This window comes from Trachymyrmex septentrionalis, unplaced genomic scaffold (assembly GCF_001594115.1).
Source record: "Trachymyrmex septentrionalis isolate Tsep2-gDNA-1 unplaced genomic scaffold, Tsep1.0 scaffold131, whole genome shotgun sequence".
Lineage (NCBI taxonomy): Eukaryota > Metazoa > Arthropoda > Insecta > Hymenoptera > Formicidae > Trachymyrmex > Trachymyrmex septentrionalis.
In genome coordinates this window covers 834,337-860,455 of record NW_017304450.1, presented here as the reverse complement: position 1 = coordinate 860,455, position 26,119 = coordinate 834,337, and the positions used below count along the sequence as shown (strand labels likewise).

The window sequence follows — 26,119 nt, the reverse complement described above, 5'->3', positions numbered from 1 at the left end:
CCCCCTTAAATTCATCTCTTCAACGTGATTTTGAGGTTAGAATGCGCATTTAGATGTGTTTGCACACGAGATGATTAATAATTAACAATAATACGTATATAGTACAATTACTTCAAATTTTAATGTTCTCATCAAAGTTTTTGTTTTAAATCAAGTTTTTGTGAGAAAAAATACTATAGTAACATTCATGACACCATGCGATCGCTGTTCTTTATGCCAAGTATAAATAATCATTAATGAAGACTAAAACAAGAGAAGCATTATACTAACCAGGATCTAGATCCTTGACCGTATTTTCGTGGATGTGAATACCAAATATTTTGAAAACCCATATTTGCTCGTGTTACGTCTTTTTTGCAATACACCGCAATGAACCGACTAGACCAACGAGTCCACAAAAGTGAAAGACAGGAAAAGGAAATGAGCCAGGGTTAGAAGTAAGAAGGTAGAAGGGCTTGCTGTTGACTTTAGAATACTCCAGAAACTCAATCTAACATAAAGGTGCATTCACATGCAAGCTTCAAGCAGCGAAAGCAACAACCAATCAACGAGGCGAATTTTACAGTGACGTAAAAAATATTTGTTACATCACTGCCCGTATCGTGCAGCTGATTGCTGCTTCCGATGCTTAACGCTTGACGCTTGCATGTGAATGCACCTTAAGAATTGTTCGCGTTGCTTCAAATCGCCAAAATTTTTGCACTTAAATGAGATAAATATATATTCGAGCATTGAACAAGAGAAAGGAAGCAAAGATCCTGAGTGCAAAAAGTGTAAGCAACGCGAACAGATCCCTTATCTACGCGGCTATCGGCGCCGGCGCGCTCAATCACATGATCACTAATAAAACGAAAGGGCTTATATTTGGAATACATATAAATTTTCTACGTTTTTTTTTATTTAGACTCATACACAAATTATTATAAGTACCAAATAATTGTTTATTATTATAATAAAAAGTATAAACAATTTTTATATATTTCGCTCTATAAAAAAATTTATTAAAATTTTATTATAAATCGAGCGAATATATCAATAATGTGGAAAGTTTATAAAATTATGTTTTTAAACAGATCGAAAAAAAATATTAACACTACGAGTAAATTACAATAATATTTAGAAATGTCAATATCAGTAACATAATATTTACATAAACTTATATATTTAAAATATATAAATTTATTTTTGTATTTATTTACATTTATATATATATATATATGTGTGTGTATGTGTGTGTGTGTGTGTGTGTGTAACTTAATATTTATTATTTATATTAATTTTTTAAATTCACAAATATTATGGAATTTTATTTTCAAAAGAAACAAATATTTATTGCAAGTTTTCATAAAAAAAACAAAAAATCATTATTATTATTAAACAGAAATTTTATTATACAGTTATTGAAGAGAAATTCTCCGTTAATGGAAGTAATCATTAAATATTATAAAAAATAATCATTAAATTTTCTCATTTTTTTTATAGATTTGAATCGTTTGTAAATCTTATGCATAATTGCGTATTTATATTTTATTAGATAACATATTTCCTTTTTTTTTTAAATTATCGCCAAAATATTCAATAACTTTATAAACATTTTGTATATAAGATTGATGACTATTTTGTACAAATCAAAATCTTAGATAAAATAATTAGAAGATATAGACTATAAAAAATATGAATTGACATTTATACAACACAGTTCTCCGAGGGACATGCTGGTGACGTTCTTAGGATATAGAATATTCTCTAGATGTTCTTGAAACATCCCTCAGAGAACTGTTATGTGGATAAATATAAAAATATATATAAGTAAGATGCAACTATAATTTTAAGCGTTTTACTACATTTTAATAAGATATAAAAAATAATTGCCAATTATATCTATAAATTAGTAATAAATCAAAGTTTATAAAATCAATGTTAAAATCAATTATACTTCAACATTATTAATTTGAAAGTGTATATTTCTAATAATTTTTACGATAAACATTATAATTCGTGTCACAGATTGTAATGACGTGAAGAGAAACCGGTTTTTCAATGATTCTCCCACGTGGACGGTGGAAGGCGGTTGAAGAAGCGGGGATGAGTTACAACGGTACATACTTTCACATGTGAATGATGTGCATTTCATTGTTCACAAGTAAATTTCTTATGGACTAGACAGATGGATTAATTTTAGTTCGCACTTAAATCAAAATAATATTATGTCAAGTGAAAAGAAACTTGGAAAAGAGCAAGATAAAAAGGTACGAAATGCAAAAACTGTTTAGATTTATTTTTATTAATGACGAATTGATATATAAGTCAGTATTGTAGACAGAAGAGAGAACAGTAATTAAAGGTATAAATCAATTTATTTTTATTTAAAGATATTTTTAGTAAAAGTTTATTCAAATCATTAGTAGAAAGTACTAATAATTTCTTTCACACTTTATCTTTAATTAGATTTAAAAAAGTTCTAATCAAATTCGAGACAATGTTGTGTTACAGAAAGCATCATGTTTAATGAAGAAACAAATTATAAATTTGAAGATGAAGACAGTGCTGAAGATTATTTTATCTTCTGTAGTGGGTCCTCTGATTCTGTATGGCGTATTTTTCATATATCTAACGCATTTGAGGTATCTATTAGAGAGACCGATGATAATAAATGAAGCTAGACCAAAGTTTTGGATCTACGCCAAGAGCAATGACACCGGTTACCTGAAGCATGTATATTCAGTACTCCAACGACTCGGTTTCCAGGAAGGTAATAATAAATCCGATTGGGATTTGTTGTGGGCTCACGATTATCCTTTTCGTGTGTTGTCCGCAAGCTTAAATAAATTGCAACAACATCAGCGAGTTAATCACTTCCCTGGTTGTGGTTACATCACGAATAAAGTGGATTTGTCGACGTCGCATGGCAGTCGGTATATCCCAGCAGCGTTCAAGATGCCTGAAGACCAGCAAGCTTTCATCGATTATTCTAAATTGAATCCCACAAAGCTGTTCGTACAGAAGTCGAACGATCATCGTGGCATTCGCATTCGCGACAGCAGCGATACAAATTTCACTGCCGGCACATTCGTCCAGGAGTTTATCGAACGGCCGTTCCTCGTGGATGGCTACAAGTTCGATATTGGCGTGTACACCGTTATCACCTCTGTGGATCCGCTGCGGGTGTACATTTACAAGGGTGACGTGCTGTTCCGCTTCTGTCCAATCGAGTACTATCCGTTTGATCCGGAGATTCTGGATAAATATGTGGTTGGCGATGATTATCTGCCGATTTGGAACGTGCCATCCTTGAAGAAATACTATGTTGAACTCGGGTACTCGATGAAGGACTCATTCGATGCATACGTCAGGGAGCAAGGAAAAAATCCGGCAGAAATGTGGAACCGAGCGTATGATGCTATTCGGGAGGTCGCTCTGATGAAGGAGGCGCAAATCAGAAAAGTCTCCAAGCGCTTCGGCAATGGCAGAAATTTCTTCGAGCTTGTAAGATTCGACTTGGCCCTTGATGAGGACCTGAATGTCTACATGATGGAAGCAAACATGTCGCCGAACCTGTCTTCCGCGCATTATCCTCCGAATCAGTTATTATATGAGCAAGTCATATTTAATACGTTTGCGTTGGTTGGTATCGCCAACAGAATCAGAAAAGAATCCTTGAGGATAAGGTAAATACATATATCAAAAAGACATCAAGATTCCTAGAAGTATATACCTATTTCTAGAAATGTACTTCTACCCATCTAAAAATAAATATATAAATAACATTATTTATATAAAAAAAGATATTTATTGATATATTAATATTATTATTATAGAAATAAAAAGGAAGAAGAAAAGGAAATAGCGAATAAAAATATCGTAGTGCTACCGGAACTCTGTAAAAAATGTGATAATGACTGCTTTCGCATAGAATGTCAATTGTGCCGACCGTGTTTCACACCAGAAATAAAACTCATTTTATCGCACAGTTATCTCGAGCATCAAAATCGAATGGATTTTCAAAGAATTTTCCCACCATCTATAGTAAGTCGTACTTTTTCGTTTAACTAATTGGCTGTATTGTAATTGAATAAATTTTTTACAGACAAGGGGCATGATGCTGAACAACTACACACTAAGAAATCAATTACTTATTAGATGGTACCAAGGAAAATGCGAATTAGACAAGACATGGTGCAGTTGATCATATGATTAAATCAAAAGTATATCGTGTAAGTCCTATGTAATATTTATTTTAGATATATGAAACTGTATATGTATATAATGTATAAATGAATAAGAGTATCTCTATGATATGAAAATTGTTAACACGTAACATGTAATAACGTGCGTTCAGATACACCTTAAAATGAAAATGCGCGAATGTTAATTTAATAATTAGTATTATTCTATTTATACATTGTACATTTAGAATGTAAAAAATCATAAAAACTTAGTGCAAAAAAATTATACGTCGGAGCAGCGTATTATATATTTAATTACGGAGAATATACTTTATATTCGCGTAATATATCAAATAAATATATATAAAAAGTTTCACATATGAATGTTGGATAACAAAAAATTTTAAGATTATTTGTTCTCGGTTGACGAAGTTCCTTTAGTGTTACGACCTTTTTTGACTTTTGATTCAGGCGCATTTGGATTGACACCTTTATAAAAATCTTGAAGCAACCTCATAGCTTCCTCTCCTTTTACATTTCCTTGTATAATTATTTTTGAATCGTAAAACTTTGGTACTTCGAGAACACTGATACAACCACCAAATCGATCATTCGCACAGCCATATACAATACTGTGTACTTGTAGTTGAAGTAATGCCGACATACACATTATGCACGGTTCTACCGTGACAATTACATCTAGATTACAAAACACCGTTTCATAGTCCATGCATTTCTCCTTACAGAACTTCAAGACTTGGTCGATACAATTTATCTCGGCATGGCGTGTTGCATTACAAGTTTCATTTACTGTATTATTGCCTGTCGCAATTATTTGATTGTTATATATAAATAAACAACCAACAGGGACTTCACCGGCTTTTAAAGATTCTTCAGCTTTTTGTAATGCAACGTTCATCCATGCCGAAGTGTCCATAATAAATACTATTAATTATTGTATTATATGTTAGCTAGATTGATTTTAAAATCAATATTAAAGACAGTTTTCTACAAAATTATTAACTCTTTCATGATTTAGTCTTTATAAAAAATGTTATCTTAAAATAAAAAAAGAATGCTATCTGATTATATTTATATCTTTAAAAATAATAGTATCTTAAATATCGCAAAAGAAAAATTAGACAACAGCGGTACTTGCTTTGTCAAAATATTTAAGTAATCCCAACTCATTTAGCCGCTTCTTAGCTATTTCTTTCCAATTTTGATTACCTACTGCTCTTGGACTGGGATGTCGCAGAACTATCACCTGAAAAAGCCGTTGTACAAGTTAATATAAATCTTGTATTATATGTTATTACTATTAAAATATTGTAGTATGTTACCTGTACTGGAAGACCTCCTGTTTGGACTGCAAGTTGTGCTCTTTTTTCGGCATAGTTGCCAATGCCAATAACGATCTCTACTTTTAGAAGTTGTATTATATCTATCAGGGATTTGTCGCAAGCCTCGTGTAAAGTCTTTTGTCCGTCACCCTGAAAAGTACAGAATAGTTCAGCATAAGAAGAAAGGAATGTAACAGAACAAATATTGCCTTTATTTCTGCCGGTGTGATGTTTCGAGCTTTGCCATCCATGAATGCCAGTGGGCAATAATTGTGCATGTATGCATATCGGAAAAAGTTCTCGGGATTTCCGCATATCTCTCGAAAGAGGCCCCACAACCTTAATCCGCTAATCTCACTGCGTGTACATTGGAATCCTATCACCTTTCGGTCAGGATGTTCTTTTGAGGGTTTGCCAACAGGACCAGAGATTTTGAGCCAATCTCGCACCATAGTTATTTCTCCAAATGGCACACCGGTTTGTGACATGCCCCATGGTCCAGGATTCATACCAACGAACAAGATCTTTTTTATGCCAGTACAATACTTGTGTACATACATGGCATGTGTTTCAGATGCATATTCGAGTGGATTGTAAATATATTGTATGGATGATGGAAAAGTAATATCTTTTAATTTGGTACAAAGCTCTTGTTCAATTGATAACAATCTATCAGAGATAAATGTAGATATTGTAGAAGCAAGCTCAGAGGTATCTTCTTTTGCTTCCGTAGTAGATGTATGTTCCTTTATATCTACATTTTTAATTTCTAAAGTCGCTTGTATTTGTGTCATATAATCTACGATGTTCGACTGCTTGAGTTTTTTTTTGCTTGACAAATCATCACTTTTTGCTCTAGTTCTCTTTCTTTGAGACATAATTACTTTTCGAGAGTCCGATATATGCAGAAACTCAAGAAAGAATTACTTAAATATTATTTTGAAATAATTATTCACGTTATATGTACAATAAGCGGCTGTATTAATGTGTCAGTTAATTTAAAGATATATAAAACACAGTTCCAATGTTTTTTCAAGGTGCGGATATTATATCAATAAAAAAGTGTGTTCAACCTTCGACATAATAGTAACTGCACAATACTTTTTGTAATTCCTCTGATTTCTCTGATCGAATGAACTGATGAACATCATCAATTACTGCAAGTGCAGAGGCAACCAAAATCCAGGAGGAACCGTACTTGTGTATAATAACGTTTTAATAGATATATCTCTTTCTCTTTCATTGTTTCGTTCAAAATCTACGAAACGTTTCCGAACATTCCCGAGAATATTCCGTTACGCATAGGTATCAAAAAGAATCCCCTATAGTCTATTCTATCTACTCACCACCGTTATCCCATTTATGCCATCGATTGTACGCACACATGTAATAAGTAAACACGCTGCAGTTGCACTTTTTAGATTTCGTTTTTTTCCCCACTCTTTTGCAAAATTGAACAGAATTACATACATTCGTCTCAGTTTTGAGTGTAGAAAGTGTATAAAGATGCAATTAAAAAGTGAAACGGAACACACCACGTGCGTTTGGCTAACATAACCTAACTTAACCTATACAATACATTGATGATCGGAGCAATTCGAGCAATTGGAGTTCGGAAATTGTGGAATTCAGTTCATACGCATCGGATACGCTATATGCTCGATTATTACGTAATATGATTACATGATTATATCATTACGTTATATGGTTATTTTATTGATCGATCCGAAAAATAAAATTGATATCTGATGAGAGATCCTTATATCGCAATGTTTTTTAAACTCTAAAATGCTGAATTGATCAACTTTTTGTGAATAAGAGATGCCGCTAATATGTGATCGTGCGAATTTGTTGAGTAGGTTTAAAGATTACATTCACATACATAAGATGTGAATTGTTGCGTCTGTACATGTATGATGTATACAGTATATGCAGAAATCGTCGGAATTGTCGGAAATGGCGTCCGATAGACGAAATACTTTGAAACGAAAATTGGTCGATACTGGAAGCGACTCGGACAATGAAACAGAAAGTGAGTATGCGTGCAATTTTGTATGATGTATTATATTGTTGATTTAAATTAATACATTCTAGATACATAAGATTTTAATGAAATGCAAATAAGTGCAGTTTGAGGTTAAATGATGTTTGCCATGATATTTTCTTGGCCTTACATTGAATTTTTACAATAATTACACATTTACGGGCATTGATATATAATTGAGAAAGTAAAACGAGAAAGTAAAATAATCGATGGAGAAAGTAAATAATCTCATGTTTATTCTTTTTACTTACCACTTAAAACATAACCTATAGTATTATTATCTTATAGACGTATTTTTTTTCTTATTACAGAGACTGCAAAGCATATAAAAACGAAATCAGAAGCGCCTCGATTGTGTCCATATTTGGACACGATTAATCGACAATTTCTAGATTTTGATTTTGAAAAATTGTGTTCTATATCATTATCTAGGATTAATGTGTACGCTTGTCTGGTTTGTGGAAAATATTTTCAAGGCAGAGGCACTAATACTCATGCTTACACACATAGCGTGGCAGAGAGTCATCATGTTTTTCTTAATTTGCACACACTCAAATTTTATTGTTTACCAGATAATTACGAGATAGTAGGTAGGTAAATTCATTCTTTATGTCTTATGTTCTTGAGCAAGTAACGTAAGTAAGTTTTATATGTTTATTAGATTCGTCTCTGGATGATATTAAATACGTGTTAAATCCAACTTTCGATAAAATGCAAATAGCTCAACTAGACAAGAGCGATAAACAGTCTAGAGCAATCGATGGCTCTATGTATTCACCAGGAATAGTAGGAATGAATAACATAAAAGCAAATGATTACTGCAATGTCATTTTACAAGTAATATAGTTTATAATTTTAAATAAGTAACTATTAATATCAACGTTCTATGCATTTTGTCAACTTAATATTTGTTTATAGGCGCTTTCGCATGTTACACCTCTGAGAGATTTCTTTTTAAGAGAATCTAACTATGCTCATGTAAGGAGACCACCTGGTGATTCATCGTATCTCTTGGTACAAAGGTTTGGAGAACTTATGCGCAAATTATGGAACCCACGTAATTTTAAAGCGCATGTAAGCCCACACGAAATGCTGCAAGCGGTAGTTTTGTGGAGCAAGAAAAGGTTTCAGTTTACAGAGCAAGGTGTGTAACAGATTTCATCAACTTGTATTTTTTTTTTACGTGATTAAAACAGTGTTTTACCAGTGATTGTGTTTAGGCGATCCTGTTGATTTTTTATCATGGTTCTTAAATGCTCTCCATCTGGCATTAAACGGTACAAAAAAGCGTGATTCTAGCATTATTTATAAAACATTTTTGGGCCATATGCGAATATATACGCGAAAAATACCACCATTGGAATTAGAGGAGAGCCAAAGAAGTGAATTGTTACACACGGTGGAGTATGGTGAAACTGTGACGGAAAGTCCATTTTTATATCTCACTTGCGACCTTCCGCCACCTCCACTATTTAAAGATCAATTTACAGAGAATATTATTCCACAGGTTGGTATTTTGTTACATGCATATAATATTGATCACATAAATGGAATGTAGCAGAGAAATAAAAAAATCGCCTCTTTTATTCATCCAGGTAAATCTGTATACGCTCCTGAATAAATTTAACGCCGTCACTGAGAAAGAATATAAAACTTACAAGGAAAATTTCATGAAAAGATTTGAGATTACTGAACTACCACCATATCTCATACTTTACATAAAAGTAAATCTTGCATCTATTATTAGTGTCGATATATTTTGCATTATTTGCTAATTTATTTGCTTTTTTATTGATTTTAGAGATTCACAAAAAATACATTCTTTGTTGAAAAAAATCCAACAATTGTGAATTTTCCTGTTAAGTGAGTATATAATATTTTCTCGTTTCATATACTACTGTATATTAAAAAATTTATTAACAATAATTTAAATATAAATCTTGATTATGTTGGCAGAAATGTCGATTTTGGAGATATTTTAACATCGGAAGTAAAAGCCAAGCATCCATATACAACATATGACTTAGTAGCCAATATAGTACATGATGGTGAACCTGGACAAGGTACATATAGAGTTCATATTTTGCATAAAGCCACAGGCCAATGGTACGAATTGCAAGATTTGCACGTCACTCAAATTTTACCCCAAATGATCACTCTTACCGAAGCATATGTACAGGTGAGAAATCTGAGAAACGATACGATTGTTTCTTTGCAATTTGTGCGATATTTAGATAATCACTATATTTTCTTTTTATAGATTTATGAATTGAGGAAAGACACGTACATGGAAAACGGAGATAGTAAAAATAAAAAAGCTATGTGATAAAAAGCTATGTTTGAACAAAAGCTCGGAAATATGAAAATAAAAAAGTTTACATTTTATCTATAGACTTTGTCTTAATTTTCTAATATTTCCGTAATCAGCTTATGATATTTTTCATTCTATTTAGTTTTATTTTTCTTTCCATTACAGATAGAAATTATTTTTGACGAGTTTCTTTACTTAAATATTTATATGAATTATTGTTAATAGATATTTAGATTTATAAAAAATTAAATTACTACAATATTAGTAGCTTAGTTTTTTTAATATTAAAAATATTTTGTTGTCAAATTTTATTACGCAACAAAGAACGAGTGTTTTTTTTTCTATATAATAACTAATTCGTATATCGTTTTACATATATTGTAAATTATCTCTTTCTCTTGGAATTAAATACAATACAAGAAAGATTTCATTCTTCTTGTGTAAAATTCAAATGGGGTACGTGCATTCGTTTGATTTGTATTTCGAATTTCGGGAGCGAGCGGTGCCGAGTGTGGCCGAGTGCTACCGAATAATACCGAACGGCTCGGCGGTATAAGCGGAATAAGAGAGAGGGACGGGGAAAGGCGGAGCTGCACGGAGATGCACGAGGTAGGAGTCGGAGCGCAGTTCGGGTTCGGACGGTTCGGAGTTGATGACGGAGCAGAGCCGTAGAGCGGACAGTCGAAACAGTCGGGCACGCGCGAGGCGCGACTGCGAGCTGTAACTGTCGGTGAGGCGAAGCGATCGTCGCGTTCCCCGCGCTTTTCGTCCATGCGTCAAGTCAACGTGTTTCTCTCTCTCTCTCTCTCTCTCTCTCTCTCTCTTTTTGTTGTCTCCCTTTGCTTGTTGCATCGCGTAAAATCGCGGTCGCGCGCCGCCGTTACAAGCGTATGTATCATACATGTGTTGTATCGCGCGTGAGTGTCCCGCGATTATGATCGCGTTGTATGCATCTTCGTTGCATCCGTCACGTGGATTATCGCCGGCCCAACGGAACGGACGTCGCGCCGGGGGATTTTTGTTCGACCACTGCAAGAGGTGAGTGTACATTCTATTCTCGCGACAAAAAAGCGACTAGAAGAGCGGCGACATTTCGAACGGCCGCCTTCCAAGTTCCACTATCCGTCTTTCGCGATGGCGCCGTCGCGCTTGCTCCGCAAAAGCGAGCGACGTTTCAAACTCACTGCCTGCCTGCGGCAACGGCAACGGTCGCGTCCTTCGCGCTCGACCTTCCCTTGCTTGCATTCGGCAGCGCCTAATTTTCTCTCTCTCTCTCGTTTTTCCCTCGGAGAGTCTCTATATTTTCATATTTCATTCGCGCGCGCGGCGCCGCAATTTCACGATGATGATATTCGTGAGGGTACTTTTACCTAACCTATCTACCCGTCTACCTCCCCTCCCCCCCCCCTCGCGTCTTCGTCGTCTCGAGGAGTCGAGCGACGTCGAATACCTGTTTCGCGCGATGCTCGAAAAAACTGTTCGATCGCGTGGCTGCCGTCGCGCGGAGGAGCCGAGGAGGAGGCGGCTACGCGCGCTTCATTGCGGGAGATTAAACGGGACGAGGAGGACGGGTGGGAGGAGAGACGAGGACGAGAGACGGGAGGACGGTCCGTTGACTCTCCGACTCTCTGATTCTCTCTCGCGGAAGGATTCCGCGAGTTTCGGATTCCTAGCGTCCCGTCACCGCCGTCACCGCCGTGTGTGTCGCCGAAACGTAAACTCGTTTCTGCGCGAACGATCGGCGAATGGCGAACCGATAATCCGCGTCTGTATACATTTCCCGCTTATCTAAGATTTCAAAGTCGCAACATGCGAACGTGCAGCGTTCTCTGATTCTTATTATTCTTGCCCCCGCATCTCGACACCCAGTGCGTTAAAGGCGTGACTTGCCTATTTTAGAATAAGATGATTCGTTGCTCGATGTTGCTTTGTTAGATACTGGAATTTGTAAGGCTTTGCACTCGAGAGGTAAAATTTACAAGGTAAAATTCTCTACGTCCTTGTGGGAAATATAATTGCTATAGTCGTCCAGTGTATGACAATCTTCGCCTTCCATCCATGTTGCTTGAAATCATCATTTACGCGAGGCGTAAACTACTTACTGTTACGAGAAAAAAATCTGCAAAAAACAGTATATTTTGCATGGATATTGCTTGTACTCACGATATGTGATTCGAGTATCAGTTAATGCAATTTAACGCACTGTTGCAATCTGGATTTACATTTATAGTGCTTAATTATAGTGCAAAAATTGAACAATGTTAGAGATCAATGCCAAAGGCACGGACTAAAATACAATACAATTAGGCAAAATGAGAAGTTGCGTTAAGAATAACGTATAAATTGACCTTGTATGAAAGATGCGTTTCGTAAAGTTTTTTAAGTATCAGATTTTTCCGATTCGACATGTACATTTATTTTCATATGTTTTTGATTTGACTATACAATAAAAATACTGTTGTTCTTACTTATATAATATTATTCAATAATAAATGAGAGTATATAAACTTAATAGTATAATTATTACTGTTAAAAATATGGACGTAATATAATCCTACGTATGGCAGATTAGATACGATATATCGCGATATATTAAAGGAATTAATTTTATTTATTGCGCGTAGTTTGCTTAACGTGTTAATAATAATTATAATTGGTTGAAAGTTATGTAGATAGATCTTGAATTAATTAAGAATGTTGTGAAATCTGTAAAAAAAGAGAAAAGAAAAACCTGCTCGAGCGCCTCGAGTATAGATTTGCCGGAATAATCTTGGCACGTTTCTGAAGGTCAAATTTTACGTGGGTGTACGGCAATATTGTCTAATCACGTAACGTACGACATGAAGATTCGTCATCAAGTAGCATTCGCGGAAAGACGGATTCTTTTGACGACGATAATATTAATCACTCCGATATCTTGAGAGGAATTCCAATAAATGGAACAATATGTATTGTTTAACTGTATTAAACAATTTTTGCTTATTTTTTTATTTGCGAGAGAAATTCTTATTCGAGGAATAACTCGCAAAACACGCATGTCGGAAATTATCAATTAATTACAAAGACGTACATAATTTTTTATTAATTGCAAGTTTTAATTTCTTAAAATTTTACTTAATAAACTTGGCTTAAAATATTTACTGGAATTTAGACAAGTTTAAATTTTCGCCAAATTTCTTTCAAAAAATTTGTAAAAGGGAGCAAACATTTTTTTTACGTTTTAGTACAACATACAAGTCTCTTAGAAGTCGAATCGATCATTTTTATTAATTCACTCCACTTCTTAAGTAAATTTCTTATTTTCGAGCCCTGAAAAGTAACATGATATACAATAATTCATAACTTAATTTCTAGTTAATAGCTGGTGACTGAATTTTTAATTTCGACAAAAATTTGTAATATTAACCTTTTCCATAAAGTTACTCAAGTTGATTTCTGAGAGACCCGGCATATGATTGTACTTGATTGTACATATTGCTTAATTCGATGCGAAGTTCGCAAGAGAATCAAATTAACAAGTGTCGGATGTAACGTAACGTAATGTGAATCTAAATAGGGTGAAGAAGGAAAATGGGGAAGCGTGAGACTTACTTGAGTAGATCGCTGCAACAGCAGGTGGGCTGGCTATGCAACGTTCGCGTATATGTGCGATTACCTGTAATTGAACCTGATGGTGATGATACCTCGCGAAGCCGCGAGATATACCGACGAATTTGGGTTATACGAATCACGATCCGAATGTATATATAGAAATCATTACGCGCATGCAGATGCGTCTCGAGTGTGACAATTAACGTTAACTCTAAGGCCATTATATGCCTTGAAAGTCGCTTACTTTTCGAGAGCAACTTTCGAACGACAGATTCGTGATAGGCACGATATTGACAGCGATACTCGATTATCGTATTCTCAAGAGATTACCACTAACCGAGAATAAAATTCTCAAGAGAGCATCCGTCTTAAGTGCTGCGGACCGTAGAGCTAAAATGTGTAAAATGTTGCGATGAAAGAGGCGAGAGAAAGTTTTTCAAACGTCGGTTTCGTGCACGTTAATTTGATATTTTTTTTTTTAGGATACTTTGTATAGTAATATTTATTAATTTTTAACCGCATCTTTATTATTTATACGGTGACAAAGTAAAGAGGGTATAGGAAGAGATTTTTGTGTAAATTTTCCGTCTAAACTCTTTAATACGTGGACGCTTCAAACTTTTCGACGTGACCTGAAACTGTCAATGAAGCGGAACAAACAAGCGTAAATTGTCTTCCTAAATTTTGGAATCTAGGGCGATCGTTTATGAAATTGCTAATACTTTTCACAATTGGAGTCCAGTCGATTTAACACTCGTCGTTCCTTTAGCAAAGAATGCAATTCTTTCTTTTCTTTTTTTCTTCTTTTTTTTTTCTTTTTTTGTGAAAATACGCGGTTATCAATAGAAAGGACGTATCTCGATAATTTTGATGCCTCGTTATCTCTCAACTGAATTTCACATCGGACTTTTACTTATGAATATAATATCAGTTAGCTACAATATACACATATATTTACTTACAGGACTTACTTTTACGGCATTCGAGGCACAAGTTCACGAGTGTCGATAATTTCTTTTCTCCCAAGTGCTTTCTTCGTGTGAAGAGAGAGCACTTTACGCGGTGATTAGGAGTTGAAGAGATGTCACGCCGTAACTCATCGTGAATCGGATACAATGCACGAGGTACTATTCTCATTTACGTAATGCACGACTACGGGATGAAAACAATACGGCGCGCTGCCGTGCCTCGTCGGCTCGCAGACGTCGAAAAGAAAAAAAAAAAAAAAAAAAAAAAGAAAAAAAAGTAAAGAGACTCTCGAGGCTGCCGTCGCCGAGTTTGTACGTTTGTTGTATTTTTCGACGCTTAAATGCAACTGAGACACGCGGATTGCAACGAGCGTGCAACGAGTCTATCCACGAGGACTTATTTCGCACTCTTGTACTCGATAAATATTGAAGTGCTCTTGCTGAGAAAAAATTTCGCGATTTCAAGAAACAAGTAATCCTGCGATTCCACAGCAGGATATCGATATCCGTGTGGATTTTATACGGTGCATCGCGTTTCGGTATTTGTTAGAATTTCTCGCGTGAGTCACCGAGAGATAAAAATGCACTTTATTGATATTCTTGTTATTCCCTTTTTACGTCTGGGAAAAATCGGTCGTTCCTGCTTGAGAAAATCCCGAGGTCACCGCTCCACTTGGCCGAGAGGCAAGTCAGATTTTACGTAACTTTAGAACACACAAAGCCGTTAGATATTTTTAGTTTTCGCCTAATAACGTTTGTAATTTTTAAGCTGAAAATTGTCGAATATTTCTTGCCGTCTTTCTTTCACGTCTCATCTGGATAATATTATACGTTCAACGTGGTCATATCAGTTCTCGTTCGCCAGGAAAAGTTTACCGTAATATTTTTTGTCGAGCTAAATTTATAAGAATGACTCTATAGTATATTTCGTGGTAACTTTTAGTTTTATAGAGTAGTTTAGGGTCAATGCGAGGGCATGAATCACATTGGAATGCACCTGCGAGCACGTACATTTTTCTGGACGTCGAGTTCACGACGACCGATCGATAATTCGCACAATGTATATACGAAGTAACGAAGGAAGATTTCTTTTACGAACAAAAGGAAGGGATTACGTTGCTCTTTCGTCGCGGATAGACGAACGAGAGATTAAGTACGAGAGCCTGCATAGCGGTAATGGAAAATCGGAGAGAAATGCGTGCGTCGCGCGTTTGAGCGGAGCAGATCGAATAACGAGGTCGGAACGATTGAGGTCTTCTTCATGGAGAGTCCCGTTTTCATATTTTATTTTGTACAAATTGTATATATAGGGGAGACCTCGGGGCTAATAGACTCATTTTTCAATTTCGAATTTTTGAACTTAAACACGAACTTAACAGACGAAATTAAGAGACTTATCGGAAAAATGAATTCTACTTCCAGTTACTACGTACATTTGACTACCTAATAATATTTTAATAATAAGGGGAAATTGTTAACTAATGTGAAAAAAAATTGCATTTATCTACAATAATGCATTCCATCTGACCGGGGTAATTCGAACTAAGAATATTAAAATAAAGATTAATGTATTTTAAACTACATCATTTTTTTTTTCTATACATTATATTATTAATATAACTTTTATAAAAATGCATTTTAAACACAAACGTTTCGCTTCGCAAAACAATGTTTCTTTTTGCAAAATTTCTTCGTTTCGTGCGAAAACACGTCCAGCCTAGTTTTCGAGATTGGACATGAGAGAACTGAACTTACAACATTTACCACTAAGGAAAATCTCTTTAAAGAAATAAAATTTTGAGTAAGTACTATAAGAGTCGCCAAATGTGTCATACAGTTTCGTGCTGTGGTTAGTCCACTATCCTCATCCGTTTATTTTTTAAAAACATTAACAATATATGATAACAAAAGACACGTAAACAAAAGAAATCTATTGGACTTTATTAAGTAAGGACTACACTTACTATCTAAGTAGAAATCAAATATCTTAGACAATCATATACGATTGTAAAACAAAAGTTTTAAGAATAAAAATATTGACTTAGGTGTACGATTTTTTAAAATTGTGATGTAATTTCTATCATAGATGTGTTCGCAACAAGATGTTACAGCAAACTTAGCGACAGTCGTTGCTGCTCAGACACGTTCACGCGTGTTTCGCATGTTTTTGTTTTTAATGTAGCCTCGATTATTCTACTTACGAATATTGTAAAATATTGTTTGTTCAGCTGTCTAATAAATTATTACCGTTTAATATTTTCGACGAAAAATTTTTACAGAAGCTCCGTATAAAAATTCGATATATTTTTTTGTTAAATTCTTATAAAAAAAAAAAATGAAAGCGTTTTAAAGTATAATGGCACTTTAAAATATAATTTTTGAAAAATTAGATTGTTAAAATTATCTGAAGATTTTTATTGTCTAAACGTTTTTCCCATGTCATTATTGAATAATGAACGTGCATCGTATCGAGTAAAAAAACGGAGCCGATCAATTAATTTCTCTGTTATGCTCGCAATGCTTACGTTCTTAAATGTATATTAAATTTTATCGCGCGTAGTTCGTTGCACTTATGAACGAAGGTAGTCGTCAAAGTCGTCGTGTGGGGAAGAGAGATGATTGCACCAGATCGATTAACCTTTTATCGCACAAAGCTCTCTCTTTTTTTTTCTTGTTATTACGAGTTACGATATCCATTGGAGTAAAACATCCCGAAGTACGGAGTGAATTTTATCGCTAGACTCGTGCGTTGTATTTATGAATGGCTGGGGAATAGACTGGATGACTTTCGGGTAAATGCCATCGGTCACGTCACATAGTTACTGTTGTTTTGATACTCGTAATATTTCACCAGAAGTATAAATTTAATTTATTAGCGTATCGGGATATGCGTGCGGATGATAAATGCGAAATAACAATACATGATACAGAAAACATGATTCTCTCATCCATTATCGAGATATTTTTTTTTTTTTTTTCCATGAAAATCTCTACAAAGGAAAATTTAATCCAAACTCTCTGAAATTCTAACAAATTACTTTAACGATTCTTCGAATAAAAAAGTAATTAAACACCTATATTTAATTATTTTAAACGTATATTCTCGCCGAGTGTTAAAGACGTTGAATTTTGCCTTACATTTTTTGTTGCAAAACCAAACATTCAAGAATCACATGATTTTTCAACTGCAAAAGAAGGATGTGTGACAAGCCGTGGCTCAGTTAAGAACTGAGTGAATCGGGCGAGAAAACAATTGCTATCTTTTCTTCGCTCGTTAGTGAAGAACCGGTACGAAGCTGCGCGTGGGATTTTGCGATGAAAATTCTGCTTTGCATAAAGTCTCACACGAGGTGAAAACGGCCGCACAAGTTCGACCGCGTGATTCTCCAAGTAGGCTAACTCGGCCAAGTGCGCGGCGACCGAATGGTCGGCTGCTATTGTGACCCACAGTCTGTTCTGTACTTTCCGTTAGATGTTATTATCCGCACCACCTGTCTTAACGCGCGCTTCCCCTTCCTCTGTTATCTCCCTCCTCATATCTATATGTCCTTCCTTCTTCCGTCTTCTTTTTTCCTTCCCTCACATCCGTCGCCCGTTTCGCTCTTCCGTCACGGACACCATATTCGCCTCTACTGTTACACCTGCGGCTTTAGATGGCTTGCGATGGTTACGTTGAAGAGACGCACCTCTGGCGTGTCAATTATTAAATCGGTGATCTTTCATTCATGTCGGCATCTCGCTCTTTTATTTTCTTCCGCACCGATATGTCTTGAAGCATATAGGTAGGTACTTGACGCTTTGCAAGAGGAATAACGCCACGTTGTGTTTCACTAAAAATTCATAGCAAAAATGCTAAATGAGTAATTTAAAAACAAGTAATTTCATTTGGCGTTTTAAAATTTGTCAAAATTTTCCGGCCAAAATATTAGTCAATAATTTGTTAAACATGACGAAGGATGTTTCCGATCGAATTTTATTCCGTCAAGTTTCTTCCGTAAGTGACAAAGTATTTTAATCTGGTCTCTCTGTATAGAGAGGCGCTTTTTGAAAGTCTCACGGCTGTACAGTGAGAGCAAGAAGTATTCGTGCAATAAAATTTGTTAAAAAAAAACAGTCTTGCTATCGTAGAAAATAAACATTAATTAGCAATTTTATACAATGAATACATTCTATTTTTACAATAACAAACGAGCTTCGCCTATATTGTTGATTTTAAATTTCTCTACTGTGCGAATACTTTTTTTTGAGCATCCAAACAATACAATTTTTAATTTTCACTTATATCTTTCTATAATTAATACACATCCTTTTGGTATATTATAATTTTAAGAAACATACAGTCCGTTTTATTCTTTATGAATAAATTGTTAATTGTCCGACAAGAAATGATCATTAATTAAATCATCGAATCGACGTCAAATTGATGTTGAAATCATCGTAATTATATCGATTCGACATCAATTCGACCCATTTCTCGCTGGATAATATTTACTTTTTAAAAGTAAAAATTTTCAAAAAAAAATATTTCCCGCGTACGGACACTTTTTGCACTCACTGTACATCTCAAAATTTCGGCCTTCGAGTTCTTTTACACGCTGCTGGGCGTAAGTTGCGTAAAGGGAACGATCCCACGCGTGGCACGTGTTCAACCTCGTTCGCGCCTGCGACGCGACGCAAACATTGCATATATTTGCAAACAGTTATACGACATGTATTTGCAAATTACACTCGACGAAAATGGGGACTGGAAAGTCGTAGCGCGGTAATGCGTAACATCACTCGAGCGCGGTGCTAAAAACCTCCGCGAGTCCGTATATATATCTTTCGATCAGACTTTTCCGCACTGCAATCTGAATGAATTTACGTAAATTAGCGGCATTGATTTATAAATGTTTAATGTACGGTATTGGCTGCGACACTGTTCTTCTTTAATTGAATATTGATGAGCGTTCATTATTATTAATAAGTTTACATTAAACGAGCCTGTAGGTGTAACGATTAGTCTGTAGGTGAACAATTATGTTATTGAAGATGGAGAAAGATATAAATTTTTTATTTAATACCTTCAATGTCTTTTTTAAATTTGCAATTATTATTTTCTATTCTGTCGAATTATGTTGCATTTGCGAGGTATTTTTTTTTTTTACGCATACATATTTATCGCAAATTATCAATTGTCTTTGATATTTTGAGTCTTCATGTAGGACATAATTTGAATTAATTGGGAATAATCGTTATACGTAATCACGCGAGCATTGTTCGAAATAGGGGATTTGCATGTGCCGCTTCACGTTGATTAATGAATGATTTCATTTTAATATTTTCGCAATAAAATGTTTAACATACCGCTTTATTCTGTTACTGTTCGAATGTTTTATAAAACAGTCAGTGCTCCTAATTATGTTCCATTATTGTTGAATCTTTCTTCATCTCCTCTATTGGAAGGATTTCCATAAAATAAATATGACATATGTTCAACATGTTGCACAACAAGCGTGATAATTTTATTCGTAATGATAAATGTGACTGCGTAACTTTTAGTTACACTTATTTTAATTACAGTATTGTGTCCGACGTCAATATACGACGACAAGTAAATAATAAAATAAAATATGTTGGAGCAATCACAAGTATATAGAAAAAAATTATTTTAAAGTTCTATACTGATACTTATCATTATGTCATTATATTGTCTATACATTACAAAATGAATGTTACTAATATGAAATTTTGCTTATTAATAATTTGATTTGGTTGGCAAAGTGAAAATTGTGAAGTATCACGTCTCGGATTCCAAGTAGAGAGGGTAAAAGACGTTTTAGTAATCGGCGAGAAATACGATCTTTTAGCCTTTGCGCGTGAGACAAAGTCGAAAGTGTAGTACGTCTTCCAGAAAGCAGCAGAGCACGCACAAAAGACAATAGTCGGAGTTGCACAATTCCGTGCTGCTACTGTCGTTGGGCACTCTCTGGAACCGACGAGGCAGTTAGTAGTAGCGGCAAAACGAGGTTCGGGATAAGATTCGCGAAAGAGCTGGTCGCGCGCCACGGGATTGCTGTTTCATTCTCGATCTTATCGAGGCGTAAAAGAAAAAAGAAAAAAAAAAAAAAAGAAGAAGAAGAAATACCAACCGCATCATCTTCGAAGGGTCCTCGCTTCCGGCCAATTGTATCTTGGATTTCTTCCGGTCTCACGCTTCGCATAACTTCTCGTCCGTTCTTCTCATTCGTTAGTCTCCCTTTTCGTTCTCCTCAATCTTACACTCAATTTGATTATGCTAGTTTTAATAATTGCAATTGCATGCCTTATCTTTCACTCATGTTTATCTTGAATCATGTTTATTACATTCGTCTATTATCCTTTAAGACTTCTATTCACTCACCACTGTATTATCTAAAACAAGAAATCAGAAGCGAGAAAAACACACAATAAAAATTTTTACAAATTATACATATTTGAATAGAAATATTTTTCGATAAAATAACATTTGCAATCGATAGAATCGATAAATTTATAAAATGTGTATATGTTGAAAACTTTGTTGTTTTGGGGAAAAATTAAATCATATTTATTTCTATATATTATATTAATTTGACAGTTTGTTATATCTATCAACATAGTTTATTTTATTTTTACGCATAATTCATTTTCAGATACATTATTTATTTATTAATTAGTGAAATAAAAGGAAAATTTTCGATATATTTTACTAGTGTTCTATCGATTATATAAGTGTTGCTCTATTGAAATATTTATATTAAAATATTTGGCAAGATATTTTATCTCGCTTTGGACGTCACAATTTGACACAGTAGTGATGAGAGTGAACAGAAGTTTTAAATAATTAAAATTAATATTCTGCTCGTTATTATAATGTAATACAATAAAATAATAAAATACCACAAAGACGAGTGAATGTTAGATATTAATTTAATCTATATCTTTAATATAAATATCAACTTGCACTAAAGTGAAACATGTCTCGATTGTACTTTTCATTTACTTTCTCAATCGCAATAATAAAATCGCATATTTATAATCAAATTTCAATTACTAATAAATTCTATTAAACGTGCTATAAATCGATATCAAATAAATAATATAATGACGAAGTCAACGCAATAAAAGATAAAAAATAATGTGTTATAAAAATTAAAAGAATAGAAGTTGATCGTTATCATTACGATAAAATTAAAAATATAAATTGAGTAATAAACTGGTTGGTTTAATTATACTTCACTATCGGATTTCTTCCAATCCTTTTATATGTAGCAAGCTATCTCGTTGTAAAACAATTGGAAGATTACAAGGGAAGTTATAGCCTTAGTTTGTGAAAATGGCTGTGATTAATACCAGAGATTCTAAATAAAAAATTTTTTTAAATTTAAGTAAAAAGAGTTCCGTATGGATTAAGAGATATATATCTTTTACATAAATCGCGATTATACTACACATATTGCAAAAAATGAGCAGTAATAAGTATTTTGACGAATTACATATTTGCGCCTCCTTGACCTTATTTTATCAATATTTTAACTATGTCAATCTGAAAGATTATTCTTCTTAAATAAAGATGTATACTTTTTTACTAATATTATATATTGTTAACATAGTTTTAATTCTGTGATATGATAACTTTTGTCTTTTTTAATCTTGAGCTATTACTTTTTCTCATTTGCATTGTTGTCGTCGTGTAAATATTCCGAAATTGCTTGGAACTTGATACTTTTGTGCCAAAGGCCTCGCCGAGAAATGCGTTAGGAATTTCGAGTTTGGAGGGGAAAAAGCTCGAGAATATTTAAATTCATAATCCTCTAAATGTATGAAGGAAAAATATTTGCGATGATGTAAATTATTTGCACTTGCAAGGGAATTTATTCATAGAATAAAAGATTGTTATATTATGATTAAAATTCCGATACTCCATAACTCACTTTCGTATAAATTTTTGTCGGAATTGTAATATTATAAATAACGTTTTACATATATTCATTGAAATAACAAGGCGATGTTTTATCATTTATCGTTGATAAATTTGCTTGGTAACGTACATATTATTTTCGCCGAATTTTTTAAATAAAAACGAAAATTGAGATATTTACTCTTGATTTTTTCGTTGGATATTTTATTTGAAGATTAAATTTACGTATTACGGATTTTCGTGTGCATTCATGAAGGAAAAACAGGATGCGCAGGGGTTGGTATGGTCGATGTCGGAACGGAAAACGAGAAGTCAGGCATGAGTTATCTCAAATTTATATTAAAAGCTTTCCCGACGTGAGAAGCCGCGGAAAACGCGTTTATGCGTGGAGGGTATGACGTGTCAATTTTCGGGCAATTTCGCGGCAATTTCCTGATCCCTCCGTAGATTCTGTAAGGAAAAGGGGAGAAAGACAGACTGAGTTGCGCGAGGGAAGAAAATCTAAGAATCAGACATTTCGTTCCAGTATATGTACATACTGGGTGTTGGTTAAGTATGTTGCCATACGCAACAGAGCGATTCTTTGGTTTATTTCGAGTAAAAAAGTCCATACAAACATGTGTCCTAAACGGCTCGGTTTCCGAAATAAAAAAATTTGTAACGTGTAGTAATAATCTGTCTATTTGAAAGAAATACAGCTTGAGCTAGTCAAAAACTAGTCAAAAACAGAAAAACAACAACAAGTTCTTCCGATGAAATAAAACAATTAGATAAATTGTTAAAAATGTCCACCTTGCGCCATGACACATCCATCGAGCCTTCTTCCCAAAGATATCAGGTGTCTTACGTATTGCCTCGCATGAAGCAACTACTTCGATTCCTCAAATCATTCTCATTCTCAATTGGGGCGGTACAAATGATTTCAGATGCCTCCAAAAGAAATAATCCAAAGGATTTAAGTTCGGTGACTTAGGGCTTTGACTTTGACTTTGTCACTTTGTTTATGGTTGTGCGAATAGTAACTCACGTGAAGCAAGGCACATTTATACAGAAAGATATCCCCACATACTTAACTTGTCCCGAGAATAAAATTAATAAATCTACCGACATTGATTACAGAATAACTTTTTATATTAATCCTTTTTTTTTTTAAAGTAAAAAAAAACCTATTTATCGATATAATTTTGTCTTACAATTAGCTGATCTTTATTTCTTAAAATAAAGAATATATTACAGCCGTATGTTATATATTATATTTGTGAGATTATATACATACAGTTGCTGTTTTTGTAACATACATTTTTGTAAAAATTGTCACAATTAAAAGAAATTCATTTTTTTATTCGCGATATAACGAGCATGCGAGCGTTCGTACGAGCCGCACATTTCGCGTATCTGCAGTTTTGAAAATGAAACTCGCTAATTCCGATTTTAATCTTGGGTAATAACGCGTCTGTCTTTGCCTGCTTTATCACGGTAAGAACGATAAGTTTCACATGGGGCGAAGCGGAGCCTTAATCGCGCTCTCTCGTCCGATCCTTGCACGCAATAACGACTCTCATTAATCCGCATGCCACGTAGCGTGTTTTTTGAAACATGTCCTGGCTGCGGCCACGAGGAACCGGAAGTGGTCGTCTGGACACGCACGGCCACGTATCGGGAAAGTACGCGGACGGTTCATTGTCGCCTGTGCAACGACCGTTGAAAACTCGTGTGTGTGTGTATTAGCTTCATAAAACACAGATACAAATTTACTCCTACATTCCCAGATCGACCGCAGCACGCATTTTCCTTTCTCAAAAATAATTATCGCCCGTGAAACAGCTTCTATCCCGCACGATTGCGTATCTTTCGAGCGTGAGCTCGAATGCAATCGTATCGTGATTGCGCTCGAAACGAAAATGTCACCAAGAATGAATTCTAGCGGGCGAACTTACGTGGTTAGAAATGGCGAAGCATTTGTTGCGACCGATCGGGTTCTGATAACATTACATTGCAGGTGCAACGACGAGCTATAGAGGTTGCTCCCTACGAGAGGGAGCTGGCAATTTAAAGGTAGAATCGATCGTCAGCTTTCTACAAGTCGTGCTCGCCATTTCTTTGCCTTTCGCAACTTAGTAGCCGATAGAATGTCGTCTCGAACATTATTGATGACTCTGCTGTTAATAAATGCTATTGATTAGATATTCCAATTAAATTTTCTTCTTCGCTCGCTGAAACTCTCGTGTAATCGGTACCATAGTCGTATTATTAATTTTTATGATATGCTATGATATATACGTATACTGATACGCTGTGATACATACAAACAATATAATAATAACAATGATGAGCAACTGCAGATAAATTATTTTATATATACAGGGTGTCTGTTAAGTAAGGAATCGGATTGGGGACGTAGAATGGGTCAAGGGGAACAAAAAAGTCTTACATCATTTTGTAATTTTCGCAATAGTTAACGAGATATTAATTACTAAAAATGGCCGAATATTAGTTTTCTATAATTTTTTTCTCAAACAATATCAATTTTACAAAAAAACCTACAAGAGATAAAAATTGCTTATTTTCTTCTCATAGAACTCTAGAATTTTTAATCAACTTTTTAGCACTGTACTTTCTTATTTTTATTGTCATGAGAAAATACGGTATTAACAAATTCTGGAAAAATTCTCAGAACTCTTTATGAGAAGAAAATAAACAATTTTTGTCTCTTACAGTTTTTCTGTAAAGCTGATAGTGCTTGAGAAAAAAATGATTAAAGAATCAACATTCGGCCATTTTTAGTAATTAATATCTCGTTAACCATTGCGAAAATTGCAAAATGGTATAAAACTTTTTTATTCCCCTTGATCCATTCTACACCCTCAATGCGGCTCCGACCTTACTTAACAGACGTCCTGTGTACGCACATGTACATATATTAGACACATTATCTTAATTTTTCATTTATTATCGAGGAACGATATCGCTTTTGTTATTGGATATAAATTCGCGATCTCTCCTTTTACGTAAGAATAAATTTTATGTCGTCAATTCTCCCTTCCGTACTTGCTGCTTTTCCGACAGAAGAAAAGGTCGTTGCGCGACATCATTTTAGTTGTGTCCGTGAAAAAAAAAAAGAAAAAAAAAAAAAACATATGTCCGTGATGACCGAGACAATTGACTTTTCGACGGTGCCAGGTGCGCGCGGACTTGGAATTCGATCGCGCAGCAGGTGAGCTGTTCGCTCGCGTGCTACTCTCCGCGATCTCGTGTGTGCGCGTATTAAAGCGTCCGTCGTACTATCGATTCGTTAGGGGAGGTTCAGTGACCATCGAACAACTCGAACTCCTCGAGCTCCGCTGCGTATTGTACGCCGTTGCGTATTGGTAAGCCGTATATCGTGGATTAACTGCAACACAGTAGCGTCGACATACGGATGTCACTAACAGCGCTAGCTGTTAAATACAAACAAACAAAGTTAGTAAAGGTAACGAGTTGTATAATGGGGATATTGACCTATATTCATTTTCCACGTTTAATGTGCTAAATCCGATATCAAGTTTTGTTTGGCTAATGTAAGGATGGCATGCAATGCGTGGAAGGTAGGAATCGCACATTCACATTTAAGCCTCAGCGAGCATACAGAGATTTAATCATTTCGTTGATTGCTTAATTGAGTTATGTTGAATCTTTTATTACATTTTTTTAATTATGTCTCTTGCTCTTTTAAAATGTAGTTGTGAAAATAAAACAAAGTATCGTATAAGTCCTTTCGTAAAATAATATAACGTGC

The 26,119-nt window shown here is 34.7% G+C and overlaps 5 protein-coding genes across 5 annotated transcripts in view; 2 read left to right on the top strand and 3 right to left on the bottom strand.

Annotated features, from left to right (window-relative positions):
- The window catches only part of LOC108756985 (40S ribosomal protein S29), a 1,759-nt gene extending 1,336 nt beyond the window's left edge, over positions 1 to 423 (bottom strand). The window contains exon 1 of the mRNA XM_018501205.1: positions 271 to 423. Coding sequence (XP_018356707.1) covers positions 271 to 332 — 62 coding nt within the window. The 5' untranslated portion in view covers positions 333 to 423. The remainder of the gene's footprint in view (positions 1 to 270) is intronic.
- Positions 424 to 2,085: 1,662 nt separating this feature from the next.
- LOC108756981 (tubulin polyglutamylase TTLL6) lies at positions 2,086 to 4,266 on the top strand. The gene is made up of 4 exons (XM_018501198.1): positions 2,086 to 2,249; positions 2,494 to 3,668; positions 3,819 to 4,026; positions 4,088 to 4,266. Exons 1-4 carry the CDS (start codon positions 2,208 to 2,210, stop codon positions 4,184 to 4,186), a joined length of 1,524 nt encoding a protein of 507 aa, XP_018356700.1. The 5' UTR covers positions 2,086 to 2,207; the 3' UTR covers positions 4,187 to 4,266.
- Positions 4,267 to 4,540: 274 nt separating this feature from the next.
- On the bottom strand, positions 4,541 to 5,125 carry LOC108756998 (tRNA-specific adenosine deaminase 2). The gene has a single exon (XM_018501221.1). The coding sequence runs from the start codon at positions 5,101 to 5,103 to the stop codon at positions 4,576 to 4,578; it is 528 nt and encodes a 175-aa protein (XP_018356723.1). The 5' UTR covers positions 5,104 to 5,125; the 3' UTR covers positions 4,541 to 4,575.
- Positions 5,126 to 5,304: 179 nt separating this feature from the next.
- LOC108756954 (single-strand selective monofunctional uracil DNA glycosylase) lies at positions 5,305 to 6,845 on the bottom strand. Its single transcript, XM_018501160.1, has 3 exons — positions 5,719 to 6,845; positions 5,510 to 5,659; positions 5,305 to 5,433 (listed from the first exon to the last, which is right to left on the bottom strand). Exons 1-3 carry the CDS (start codon positions 6,385 to 6,387, stop codon positions 5,305 to 5,307), a joined length of 948 nt encoding a protein of 315 aa, XP_018356662.1. The 5' UTR covers positions 6,388 to 6,845.
- Positions 6,846 to 6,857: 12 nt separating this feature from the next.
- On the top strand, positions 6,858 to 9,902 carry LOC108756961 (U4/U6.U5 tri-snRNP-associated protein 2). The gene is made up of 9 exons (XM_018501167.1): positions 6,858 to 7,541; positions 7,865 to 8,143; positions 8,215 to 8,390; positions 8,472 to 8,697; positions 8,774 to 9,060; positions 9,149 to 9,277; positions 9,355 to 9,416; positions 9,510 to 9,732; positions 9,814 to 9,902. The coding sequence occupies exons 1-9, from the start codon at positions 7,439 to 7,441 to the stop codon at positions 9,877 to 9,879; spliced, it is 1,551 nt and encodes a 516-aa protein (XP_018356669.1). The 5' UTR covers positions 6,858 to 7,438; the 3' UTR covers positions 9,880 to 9,902.
- The last annotated feature ends 16,217 nt before the right edge of the window (positions 9,903 to 26,119 follow it).